The 12,726-nt window shown below is 31.8% G+C and overlaps 3 protein-coding genes across 5 annotated transcripts; 2 read left to right on the top strand and 1 right to left on the bottom strand.

Annotated features, from left to right (window-relative positions):
- Nucleotides 1-5,654: 5,654 nt before the first annotated feature.
- On the top strand, nucleotides 5,655-6,750 carry LOC122403119 (DNA-directed RNA polymerases I, II, and III subunit RPABC2). The gene is made up of 3 exons (XM_043406454.1): nucleotides 5,655-5,811; nucleotides 6,070-6,222; nucleotides 6,422-6,750. Exons 1-3 carry the CDS (start codon nucleotides 5,783-5,785, stop codon nucleotides 6,630-6,632), a joined length of 393 nt encoding a protein of 130 aa, XP_043262389.1. The 5' UTR covers nucleotides 5,655-5,782; the 3' UTR covers nucleotides 6,633-6,750.
- Nucleotides 6,751-6,920: 170 nt separating this feature from the next.
- LOC122403126 (bridging integrator 3-like) lies at nucleotides 6,921-8,304 on the top strand. Of its 2 annotated transcripts, none has more exons than XM_043406464.1 (4): nucleotides 6,921-7,140; nucleotides 7,227-7,334; nucleotides 7,457-7,631; nucleotides 7,696-8,304. In XM_043406464.1, the coding sequence occupies exons 1-4, from the start codon at nucleotides 7,133-7,135 to the stop codon at nucleotides 8,203-8,205; spliced, it is 801 nt and encodes a 266-aa protein (XP_043262399.1). In that variant the 5' UTR covers nucleotides 6,921-7,132; the 3' UTR covers nucleotides 8,206-8,304. The 2 variants fall into 2 exon arrangements, with proteins under 2 accessions (XP_043262399.1, XP_043262400.1); XM_043406465.1 differs by having other exon boundaries at nucleotides 7,441-7,631.
- On the bottom strand, nucleotides 8,226-12,477 carry LOC122403125 (activating signal cointegrator 1 complex subunit 2). 2 transcript variants are annotated; one of them, XM_043406462.1, is made up of 14 exons: nucleotides 12,259-12,477; nucleotides 12,071-12,148; nucleotides 11,718-11,878; nucleotides 11,196-11,580; nucleotides 10,903-11,123; nucleotides 10,637-10,822; nucleotides 10,401-10,556; nucleotides 10,220-10,313; nucleotides 9,992-10,156; nucleotides 9,791-9,922; nucleotides 9,579-9,709; nucleotides 9,320-9,443; nucleotides 9,082-9,241; nucleotides 8,226-8,493 (listed from the first exon to the last, which is right to left on the bottom strand). In XM_043406462.1, exons 1-14 carry the CDS (start codon nucleotides 12,298-12,300, stop codon nucleotides 8,354-8,356), a joined length of 2,175 nt encoding a protein of 724 aa, XP_043262397.1. In that variant the 5' UTR covers nucleotides 12,301-12,477; the 3' UTR covers nucleotides 8,226-8,353. The 2 variants fall into 2 exon arrangements, with proteins under 2 accessions (XP_043262397.1, XP_043262398.1); XM_043406463.1 differs by lacking the exon at nucleotides 12,071-12,148.
- Between the last annotated feature and the right edge of the window lie 249 nt (nucleotides 12,478-12,726).

Here is a 12,726-nt window from a genome sequence, read left to right as displayed (position 1 = left end):
TTTTCAAACACGAAAAAAGAATTTCTGAATTTCTTTAATCTGATGTCCCTATTATTTTATTTTGATTATTATAATCATAATTTTCGAGAGTTTCAAAGTTTCAACTATTGCCTTTCAAATATTAGCACAGATTTTTCGAATGAGAACAAAAGGATTTCAAATTGAAATGAATTCAATATCATTTAAATGACCACCACGATTGCATTTGACGGAGCAAGTACGATAAACCTAATTTTTGATAACTTTGCCACATAAATCAAGCTGTATGACACCAATAAAACGAACGATGTTTGCTTCGAGATTGCCAACATGTTGTAATTTGTTGGAATAAACAAGAGACTTAACGTGGACCCCATAAGAAAAATCTAATGGCGTCGAGTCGCAAGATCTTGGTGAGCAGTTGACAGTTGCATTTCTTGAAGTAGTCTTATCGTTGAACTTCGATCCCGATAAAGTGGTCAGCCAAAAAGATAGTGGCGTGTGGCACCATTTTGTTGAAACCACATCTCAGACAAATGAAATCCACGCAATTCGCGCCAAAGAAAAGATGTGAAAATAGGTGTCTAACCGTGGTGAATATTGTAATTTTGTAAAAATGAACGAAAAATCTACGAAAAGAGTGAATTTTAATTTATTCTTATGTATAAGAAAGATAGAGATAGGTGCTTAAGTCTGTCGCGTACTCTAAATATTACTTACGTACAGAAAGGGTAAAAATAGATGTATAACTAGATTTAGTATTTCAATGTTTTCTTATATACAAGGGGGACTGAAAATAAGCTTTTATCTGGGTTGAATATTCTGCTTACCTTCGCCTGCAAGAAGGGTGGAAGTAAATGTCTAACTAGGGTGGGTATTCAAATCTTGTCTTGTATACAAGAAGAATGCAAATGAATGTCTAACAAGATTTCACACAATACTCTAATTCTTTTTCTTTGTAGAAACAGGATCACAATAGAACTCTAAATATTTGCATTGACTTTTCTAATCTTTTCTTATGTATAAGAAGGGTGAAGATTGATTTCTAATTATAAGTTTTATCAGTTTTCAATATATAAGAAGAGTAAAATATTAATTATTCTAATGTCTTCTCACCTACCAAGAAGCTAAAAAAGGGAGCTGCGTAAAATATATTAAAATTTCTTTATTTACGAGCAGGGTAAAAATATTATGTAAATATAATTAAATTGAGTATTCTAATCTTTCCTTACGAAAACTGTAGACATGATTCTAACAAAGTTAACAAAAAGTTTAACAAAAGTCTACATCGAATTCTCTAATAATTTCCATTACACAAGGAAGATAACATATGAATATTTCCTTAATTTCGATTTTAAGCCAAGTTGCAATTTACCATTAACTTCAAGTCCCTTTAAATAAACTCAAAGCACTTAGATCGAACCGTAGAATGAAAGGAATGCACGAATTCTGGATTTATTTGGCGATATTTCTACTAGAAACTTCGTAGACGCTTTTACACCCCCGCGTGAGTCTACGGTAACAGCCGGAAGCGACGATGTTTCATCGGTGAGTGTTATATTAAATCGAACAGACCTTGCTGTTGGAGTCATAGGTCGGTTTCTACGTTGTCGGCGTCTTTTCGGAGATCAGAGGCCAACCTGCGACACGTGCACCTTATATTAAAGCGGATTAAGATGTTCGACAGATTAATCATACTTTAAATCGTCTGGTGAAACTTCCTAGATGATTCATTCATTCGAACGTGTTGTTATTTTAAAAGCTGATGATTCTTAAGCATTTGAGAATTATAAATAAGCAGCGTCAAAAGATTATTGATAGTCCTCGATAGTATTAATATACTCGAGTTGTGTCAAAAGTTTCCAAACTTTGATTAAAACATCACTTTTTCGTAAAATAATAATCTTATTAGGTGTTTCTTTCACCCTGTCTATGGATATTTTCCATTAATTTTTCAATTACATTAACATAAGTTTGAGACCAATTAAAATTAGATAAAGTAAACAAATAAATTAAGCTAAATATGGGATAAATTGCAGTTGCTTGCTTCGAGTCACTTGTCCAGTCGTTTGCCTTTGTTTTACTTCCATTACTCCGAAAGTTCAAGCTACGTCCATCAAGATCATTTAACCCTTAATCAATTCGACTGGGACATTCTATGTATCTAGCCCGCCCACTGTATTCTCCCGATATTGGCCCAACTAATTTCAACCTGTTTCTTTCACTAAAAAATTCAGATTCTTGGAAGAACTAAAAAATCACCATATATATTCTTAAAAAATAAGGAACTTTCTTTTTGAAACAAAGGTATTATACAGCTAGTTGAAAGATGGGCCAAGATAATAGAATAAAACGGTTGGTATTTAATTTAATAAAGTAATGCGTTAAATAAAATACTGTGGTTCAATATAAAAAATTTAAAACAACATAATATTTAATATTTCTATACAAGAGAAGCAAGCTCTCAGACTTCCAAAAATCTATCTATTACCCCTCGACGTACGATTTAATTCCAAATAATTTGTCAAACGTATACTATTTAATTTTGTTTAAAAAAGGGTATGCCGAATAAGGGGTTCAAATGTGCCCTCGAACCAAATTTGACATACGATGGATCCATCGATAGAGAATCAAAATCAAACATTCTGTGCCAAGTTTCAACCTTCTATCTTGTCCGGAAGGGTAGTTATAGGGAAACTCCGGATTATCGAATTTGTATCTATTTTCCGTGTTTAATCGAGTACGAAAATTACGTAAAAAATCTGGTACATTATGGTTATCGATATACGTGTTCAAGAATTTTTTTCGGTTTTTCGATTCCAAATTCTAGGTGTGAAAAATTAAAAACGCAGAAAAATATCGATTCCGTATCGAAGCTTTCGAAACACTAGATTTATATAATTACTGTAAATGCGTATTATCATTGGTTATGCCCCTGAATTTCGTACAAAGAATGGTCATGAAAAAGAATAGATTTGTTTTACGAATACCTCGTGAATGTAAAAATGTGTTTATTTTAATTTATAAGACTCGATGACAAGTGAGCCTCATAATTGTGAAACTTATGACGAGTCTGACTCGTCATTGTACGACAGGGGATTAAAGGAAATAGTGATCGATGACTAGCAGATGGAGAGGTGCAACAGCTTTCATTTCTGTTTTTTTCTTGTCGATAGCGGAGCACGCCGACGATGCAGAGGAAGATCGACACGAAGAACACTGACCTCCCTCTACTACTTCGGTGTGTCCTTGGCCTTGAAACGAGAACGTGTTTCGGGAGATGAAATCCAACCGCACAGGTGGAACGATAATTGCTTGGCCGTCATAGAGAGAACGAAAGCCTTGCCTTTACTTTCGCTCAATTACGGAATCGGAGCGGAGAAGTGTCTACACAGAGAGAAACGAGATGCAGTAAAGCTTCCTTGCCCCTTACGTGCGTATGCGTGCCCGCGCATGCGATCATACTAGTCACGAACCGTATAGTTTTTAAAATTGGACGAAAAAGGGGAAACTTTTTGGAAAATGTTCCAAGATCAAAATAAATAAATGATCAAATTATTTCTATTCCTTTCTGGCGTTTCCGTGCAAATTCAGCAAATCAATTTTTATTTCTTAACTCTTTGCGGCACAGGATTTCAGATAATAAAATAGACCCATGTAACTTAGAAATTTTATTACGTTTTAAATTAAACAAAACTGGTATATTTTTATTAAGAAAAGTATCACATAATAACATAAAAAAAAAATAGTAATAGTTGTCGCAATAAACCTTACGCTTGCAACAATTGATGAACCTGTATTAACATTTTGAATATTGCCAACACAAGTGAATACATTTGTAACATTTGTTGAAGGTATTACCATCTGCTTTACGTGAATAAGACGAAATATAAACCTCTGCGCATGTAGCTATTGCAATATTTGGAGGTGGGACTAAAAATGTCCCACCATGCATTACGGTGCATCAAAAAAGTGGGACACTTTTAATCTCAGCGTGCCCCAAAGAGTTAATCGAGCCAGAGTTTTTAACTTTCTTTAGGATAACAATTAGTTAGATGCGGTGAGTAATTGTCATCCACCCCCGTACGGGGTGTTTCAAAACAATGAGACAAGAGTAATATACATATTCCTCGAGTGAAAAGAAATTGAAAATTTATTTACTATTTTGCAAGAAAAATCAAACGGTACATACGAATTATTAGTGCATATGTTTGCAACGTCTTCAAAATAAGTAATCCTTGCTATTGCAATCCACTCACGATTTTAGTTTTACTAAAAAAATGTCGAAAGTAACAAGTAGCCGATGGCCAGAGAATGTAGTATTGATTTTATCTCGTTAGAAATTTCATAATAGGTAAAGATCATGTAACAATCATGACTTTGTGTCAAATAAAGAAAATGTCAAATTTTCAATTGAATATTCCCAAGTATTAGTCATATTTAATCAAAAATCACTGTTACTTTAATATCGTATGATGTAACATATTCGCCAATTAAGAACCATAAATTCGTTACAAATAAATACAAATTCATGTCCAAAATTTAAAAAAATAAGTGAAAATTTATTACACGTCGGTTTAGAAGGAACCTGAAATAATTAATTGGTATTTTATAATAAGTATAGGAAAATATAATTGTTGCATGAAATCCTCGCCCAATTTATTTTTTCTGTTTTTTTTTTGAGGAAGAATAATATTATATAAATATTTTGAATAATAATGCAAGAATAGTAACAGTACACCTGTGCCCTTGGCATTTTTGCACGTACTGTGCTTTAATCTAAATAGAGGTGTTCGTAATCAAACCGTATTTTAAAACATTAAATGCAGATGTGACGATTCTAATCTGCGTCACGTGTTTTGCATTCGGTGCTAAACAACTGCAAAAATTCGATCGGTAGTTTGCTCTTCCTATTTCGCAATTAACACCATTCCGAGGTTGTCGATAACGTTACGTAAGTTACATTGTAATGTGATTATTATGAATTATCGATTAAAGTTGTCACAGTTTAATAACGTTCATCCTATAAATTTGAGAAAAATAACTAAACGAAGAAAAACTTCATTAAACATCAGAACATCAGATCTTAATTTTAGAATTAGTAAACAGTTAGTAAGAATTTTTACAAACGTAAAAACATAATTCTTCTTTGTATAATTATTTGTCATATATAATAACAGTTTTACTTTTTGCTTCCTAAATTCATGATTTATCGAAAATACAGAATAAAAGCAGAATTTTTTATCGAAAGAAAACTCCAACATTTTCTTATCTTAAAATCCTTCTTTTTTAAATAATGAAATCAATTCAAACGCAATGATCGATTCAAATGATTATAAGAAACACTTACAGAGTGAGTCCCATAACTGTGTCGGTTTATATTTTTTTGATTAAAGGTAAAAAATGTTGTAGAAAAAAAAGTTGCCAGGTATAAGATCTACTTCCCTGCCACACTATTTTCTAAATACAATAATGCACCCAAAAAGTGTAGTTATACTCTTTTTACCTGAAATTTTTTTAAATTGTATATTTTGGTAATTATTTAGTTTAGAGAGTGCTTCCATGACCTAAATCTCTAAAGCCTCCAATAATTGTAGACGATTGAAAATTCCCTTTGAACTTCGTATCTTTCATAACGAATTTTATTTCAAATGTAGCGTCAGTTGGTACAAGTGTTACCATATTTAAGCATTCAAAGTATTGTTTGACGTCGTGAAATTGTTATTGATCACGCTGAATTAGTATAAAATTAAATACATTTAATCTTATAGCACATCGATAAAGTTTCTTCAAGTTTAAAAAAATGGCAGACGATGATTTTGATGGAGATGAGTGAGTAACTTGTTTAATTGATCATAAATTTTAGAAATTATATATATATACCTACTGTTCAGAATATTTATTTGTTTTATAATAAAGATTCATTCAATTTATATTGTAAGTGTATATTACTGGATAGAGACTCGTTATATTTTTGTATAAATTGTATTGGTTGATTCTAATCTTATACTTTTATGTGCAAACTGATCATAACCTAAGAATATTATAGAGTTAAATAATTTAAAAACACTAAAATTGTATAATTTAAAGGGTAGCGGATGATTTTGACGATGTTGATGATGATGACAATATAGAATTGGAACCCCAAGAAGAGGATGGAGAAAATATTGAATTACTAGCAGCTGGCGAAGCTACTGGTGGTGTGCAAAGATCAAAACGGATTACAACAAGATACATGACAAAGTATGTAACTTTGAAATTTTAACAAAAATAAATCCTTTCGGAATAACAAAATTGAATAGCCTGATCAAAGAACATAATTATTGTTTACTTTATCGATGACCTTACTAATTTTCATGGCTTTATAAGAGCCAGATTAATTAGTTGAAGTTTTACATTAATTAGCTTATGTATGTATTATGTTTGAATTATATATTTGCAGATATGAGCGAGCAAGGGTTTTAGGGACAAGGGCATTGCAAATAGCTATGTGTGCTCCGGTAATGGTAGAATTAGAAGGAGAAACAGATCCCCTGCAAATTGCAATGAAAGAATTAAAGCAAAGGAAAATTCCAATTGTGATCAGGCGCTATTTGCCAGACAACAGTTACGAAGATTGGGGCATAGATGAATTAATTATAATAGATCATTAAGTGTCATTTATATTTCCATCAGCTTTTAAGATAATTTTAGATATATTGAAATTTATTGTATCAATAATGTTTCAATTCCTGTATGTTTAATACCTGTACAAAAAGAATAAATAATAAATATTGATTTTATGTCGCTCTCCTTAACGAAGATGTACAAAATTTGATTGACTATAGCGATGTTTCGGAAATGTAATCTGGTTCATAAGATTCAACTAGTGATAAAATCACTATAGGTTAGAAAACCTTGCGTCAGATTTAAATGTTTCAAACGCGCTGATATAACGAAATTTGTGAAACATATTTACATTCATCCAAAAAAATGATAAGATTAGTGCACTAAGAGATGGAAGTATGTGAATCACTTTATTAAACAGTGATAACATTGATAACAATTTCGAAACACAAGTCATTTAATAATCGTGACAAATTATTTATATAAATACATTGACTACAAAAATAGACATAAAAGAGTATGAAAATACTAAAAATTAAGGTATAATATGACGTGGTGAGTAAACTAGTTGTCTACAATTACTAATTAATTTAGAGAGGTTAAGACCATCATCTTTATAAACATTATTGCGATGTATACAGGAATCCTTTAAAGAAGAATCACTTAACACAAAGACCCACATCAGCACCACCTCTGTTATCTTCTGCAGAGGATAGAGAGCTTGAGGTTGCAGTTCAAAGACTTATTTCGTACGTATTATTTATTATTGTTGTATTTTCAAATTTAACATATAAGTAATTTTTCAAAGCATTAACGAACTTTGTATATTAAAAAGTTGACTGTCTTATACTTAAGACATTATTTTTTTAAGTGTCGAAGATACAATTAGAAAACTGACGAAAGAAATGAAAAAGTACATAGAAGCTGTAGTAAACTTGGATCGTGCAGACCAAAGACTAACGTTTAATCTGACAACTTGTGGTCTGGTGCATCTGAATGATGAATTTAGAAAAATAGTGGAAGATTATCACTCCGTTACTACCCAGGTACATTTATAAATTACTAGTCTTTAATATTTGACGACATAAAAATCCTTGTGCCATTTGATAGGTTGGAAAAACGGTACAAGAAATGGCAGCTCTTTGCCAAAAAACCTTTATAGAACCTTTAAAAAAATTACGAGACGAGTTTGCTCTAATAGCTGCGGCAATAGCCAAACGGGAAGAATTAGTAACTACTTGGAAATACAGTTATAATCGTCTTAAAAAGTTGCAAGAAAAAAAAGATAAAATGGCTAGTCATACAGCAAAAGTGGAAAGAGAACGCAGAGCAGAAGAAGCGGCTGCAAAGGATCTGAAGACTGTACATAGCCAATTACTTGTCGAATTACCTTCATTCTTAGACAAGAGATTAGAATACATTAAGCCTAGCATACATGCTTTAATCATGGTACAGTTAGATTATTATGGAAGCACGACAAAATTATTCACACACTTAATGCCAGTTCCAAACGTTTCGGGATCGCCGTCTAGTGCAATGATACCCGAGGAAGAATATCAACAATTAGTGGCTAATCAAATGAACAAAATAAGAGCTCTTACAATTGTTAAAGATCACTGAAAATCGGTAGTAGTTTTATAACAAAGGTTTCGAAGAATTAATGAAAATTCATATATCGAAGGTACTAAATGCCGTGGAGTTATCGTAGGTACGAATGTATTTATCACATGGCAATATTTACATTAATATTGTAAAAGTATAAGTAAATTTAAGATGGAACCATTCCTTGGTTTCGTTTGTATTGCGCACCAGAACGTCGATTGTGGTTAGCACGTGTTGATTTATGGGTATTTTTCTGTTGTCTATTATATAAGATATCCTTCTCTTGCCCTTGACCTCTGGGTTTACCTACGCACGGAAAAAGATGCGACAAGATGTGTTTGATGTTTTACTTGCATAGAGTTAGGCAAATTTTACGGCACAACTTTAGTTACTCAGGCAATGAGGAAGGGGGTCTTGATTAAAAGATTACGTCTCAAGAATTACAATAATATCGGTCGGACGTGCCAAAAACTCATACTTTCCGAGATATTAACAAAAATATATCGGTACTCTAATCCATTTACCAAACTTAGCTTAATCCACTGATATAATAGACTGCTCGCGTAAATAGATTAGAGTTCGACCACTTTTTATTTCGTAACACCATGTAAACAAGTGGCGTTCAAGGAACGAGGCGGATATTATTTGACTTTGCACTCTGTTTGCCTACGAGAAGAGGCGCCAATTTCAGATTCATTTGCAAGTTAGAATCCATTAACGGAATTCTTAAAACGATATTCAAACAAACAAAGCCGCGGACAAAAGCTAGGTTACGAATAAATTTGAAATTTTTATTTGTTATTCGTGAAAATTTGCCCAACTCTGATCCCGTGAACTACAGAAAAGATATGCAATTGTCAATGCGTTGTAATAAATACAACTTATATAACTTACCGACCACGTTTGAAGTCCTTCCGCCTCGATGAGCTTGTTGCCTTCGTTGTTCAGCTGGGTTCTGTATAAAATGATCTTTACCGTTCTGTTCTGCTCCTACATCTTCGTCCTCAGATTCCGATTCGTCAACAGTTTCGGTCTTTTGCATAGCAAGGAGCACCTACAATAAAATAAATCGTTTACGCAATTTTCGTGTAACTAAATGAGTTTATTTTTCAAATTAAACGAAAATACAAACTCTTGGTGTCGTAAAGGGTCTCGAATCTATATCGACGGAATCGTCGCGTGCAACGCCACGTACATCTCTACTATCATATGCGTCATCGTATTCATCCTCGTAATCATCTATTACAAGGCTATAACTGTAACAAGCGTTAATTCCATAAAATAATGCTATTTTATGAATATTATTAAGTACAGTTGTTTTCAAATAAATATTATTTTGATATGTTATGTGTACAAGTAAAAATTAATTACTCTACTCTTTAAAAACTTACTTTTTCACTATATAGTCTTTGGGTACTTCGACGATTTCATGGGGTTTAATATTGTTAATATCGTCATCGTCGTCACTGAGCATGTTCAATTCTCCAATGTTCAAAGCTAGATCTTCGTTGATTGACGCCTCCTATAAGAATGATACATAATATTTACATTCTCTAATAAGAAACTGTTATTTACAATAATGACAAAAACGAAGTTCATGTACCGTGTAATCTGGTGGTGTATCGTTTATTGCCGGTTTTAAGTCTTTCAATTCTTTCAAATGGGGTGGTAATGTATCTTCTAATACAGCGTTTATCACAGACGCAGTATCATATTTGTAATGATCCAAACATAACTATACAATGAACAATTTTATTAAATATATTTTGGTAATGCAAATTCGTTCTCATGTTATAACTGTTACCTGTATGAAATGTTCGTTTAGATGAAATAAAATATCTTTAACTTCAGAAATAAGAGAGTCCAATATAACAGGGTCCTTCATTATTTCTTTTTCATTTGAGAGACTTATATTATCTTTAGGTGCTACTAATTGATTTTGAATACCACTAGGACCAGCAACACTTTCCTACGGGAAAATGATATTGGATACAAACGAAAAAACAATATTGTTTATAGACTTTTTACTTACAGCTAAATTATTCGCATAAGCAGTAAATGGAGCATTGGGGTTTTCAACAATTGCACATATTGAGTTAAATATGTAACTACATTTTATTGCATCACTGAATATTTGTTAAGTATCGTAGAACTGACTGTGTACTAATTTTTTAATTGTAACAATTTCAATTATGTTAAGTTAGAAAGGATACACTTCAGGACAAATACTCGACAATATTCCGAGATCCGTTGCAACTGGATAAAACTGATCGTAATCTGTAATAAATTCTTTCTCAGAAATGACACTGGTTAAAAATGTAAGATATTCTTCCACACGTTCCTTTATCCCTGCTTCTGTCATTGTATTTCTAAATATAATTTCATAATAGCGTTTGTTATGATTATAATAAATGATAGACTTTTGTTATTTGAGTATACATGAACTTACAAATTTTCCTGAACATTTTGTATGGGTCCGTACAGTATAGTGCGAAAAAGGTGTAAAATTTCAACCCTTATCACATCCAATCTATGCTTCAGTTCCATATATTTCGGTATGTTTGCGTCGTTATTCCCTAACTTATCTAATTTTTTATACATTTCAGGTATTGTGCTCTCATATATCGAAACAATTCTAATTAATTAATTAGAGAATAAGAAAATAAATTATCAAAAATAGTCTGCATAAATGAAGTTATAAGTAGATATACTTACTTATTCATAAAATCCTCTCTATGAAATGTACTCACTGCAGGAGGGTAATTTGTTAAAAACACAGCAATCGTTGATGATATATCTAATACATATAATATCATATCTTCTAAATTAAATAATGTAAGTTCTGTGGAACTAGTACCCTGTTTTGGTAGTGAGACTGCTTTGTTGGTATTGCAAACATAACAACCAGTGAATTTTATTTCAACATTTTCAAGAGCCTATACTAACAATACTTATTTTCAGTTATATTTTTTGAGATAAAAATATTTTTTTATGTATGAATGCATCACCTCTATAAGACAAGGAACAGCTTTTTGAAGATCGTTATTATACCGTGGCTCTAATGTAAATAAACAATTTAAAATTTTCTCCATTACTTTTCCATTTTCTCTGCCATAAAGTTGACAGAGGTCAAAGATAATTGGTATCGTAAATATGTAGTTTTCATACAATAAGTTTCCAAGAAATTCACGGCTGATGTATTCTCCAGTGCTTTCCTTATTTGTAACAAAACGTGAGAAAACCACAAGTACATAGCGACGAAGAGTTTCTAGAAGTTTCAACATTTCTGGATAGTTTGGAAAACTTTCTAAAGCATAAAATGGTGGTGCTTCTTGTAAAAAAGATACCAATGAATTTATTATCGAGGTATTGTATACAATGTTCGACCAGAACCTAAATAAACAATGCATAGTAATACATACATATAATATACAAAAAACATACAATGAAGACATATACAAACATACAATATTTTTACTATTGCAAATTAACATTGTTTTAGGCTGTTATGAGCTAAATTATGGGCTTACCTGTAATGTGGAAGACTAAGTAACCATTTTAAATCATCGATCATATATTTGACAATTTCTATCCAATGCTTTTTAGCCCCCATAATTTCAGATCCATCTTCATTATATAGTTTAGGAGCTTCATAATTCAAAAAATAATGTTCATCTGCCCACCTTTTATCCTAAATGAAAATTGGCAATGACACTTTGTATTACATTCATAGTTTAGAAATCAGCAATTTTACAAGAATGAAGCCATGGATAAATTCATTATAAAGTATTATTAAATAATGGAAAACACTTGAAAGTTATTATTAATGAGTAAGAATAATAAGTTGTGCAATGTTAACTAACATTTTCATAAATAAACATACCAAAGCATTGATATTCTCAACAACACCATTAGTTCTGATTTTTAGCTTCAGTTTTTCAAGGGGCACATGGTCAGGATTCTATTAAAACGTGGACATGTGTAATTTTCTAATAATTCTGATTATTATAACCTCTTGTAATCGGCAACAGTTACATGAATGACAATTGTAAATAGTCAAAGATATGTTACCTCAAATTGCTCCATGTTCTTGCGCGATACATTTTCCGTCATAAATAACGTAAATTGATGCTGAATAGCCCTAATAGTAAACAAATTGTCTGTTAAACAATTCTAGAACGTCAGAAGGCATTAATTTCTGCCGTTTAAGGGGAATACCAGTGAATACCGCACACAAAACGAATCCCCTTCTCCTTACAAGCTTCTATAGTAGAAGTAGAAGTCTGTCGTTTGTCTGAAACATGTGAACATCTAACCTGAACTCATTTAACCTATATGCAACAAGTCACGCGATTCGTTATAAATAAAGATGTGTTAATAACTTTGGGATATTTAAAGCATAGAATCTGTTATTAAATCTAAGAATTAAAGTATTATTTGTGAAATATGAACTAGTATGTATTTAAAAATGAACATCGATATATGTAATTTATACATGACAGGTTACACGAATCGTTAAGAAATACTAATGTCCTGTCG

Source organism: Colletes gigas, unplaced genomic scaffold (assembly GCF_013123115.1).
Source record: "Colletes gigas isolate AHSC1104 unplaced genomic scaffold, ASM1312311v1 Colletes_gigas_Sc00044, whole genome shotgun sequence".
Taxonomy (NCBI): Eukaryota; Metazoa; Arthropoda; class Insecta; order Hymenoptera; family Colletidae; genus Colletes; species Colletes gigas.
The sequence above is the reverse complement of the archived record's forward strand: the minus strand, read 5'-3'. Positions and strand labels throughout refer to the sequence as shown.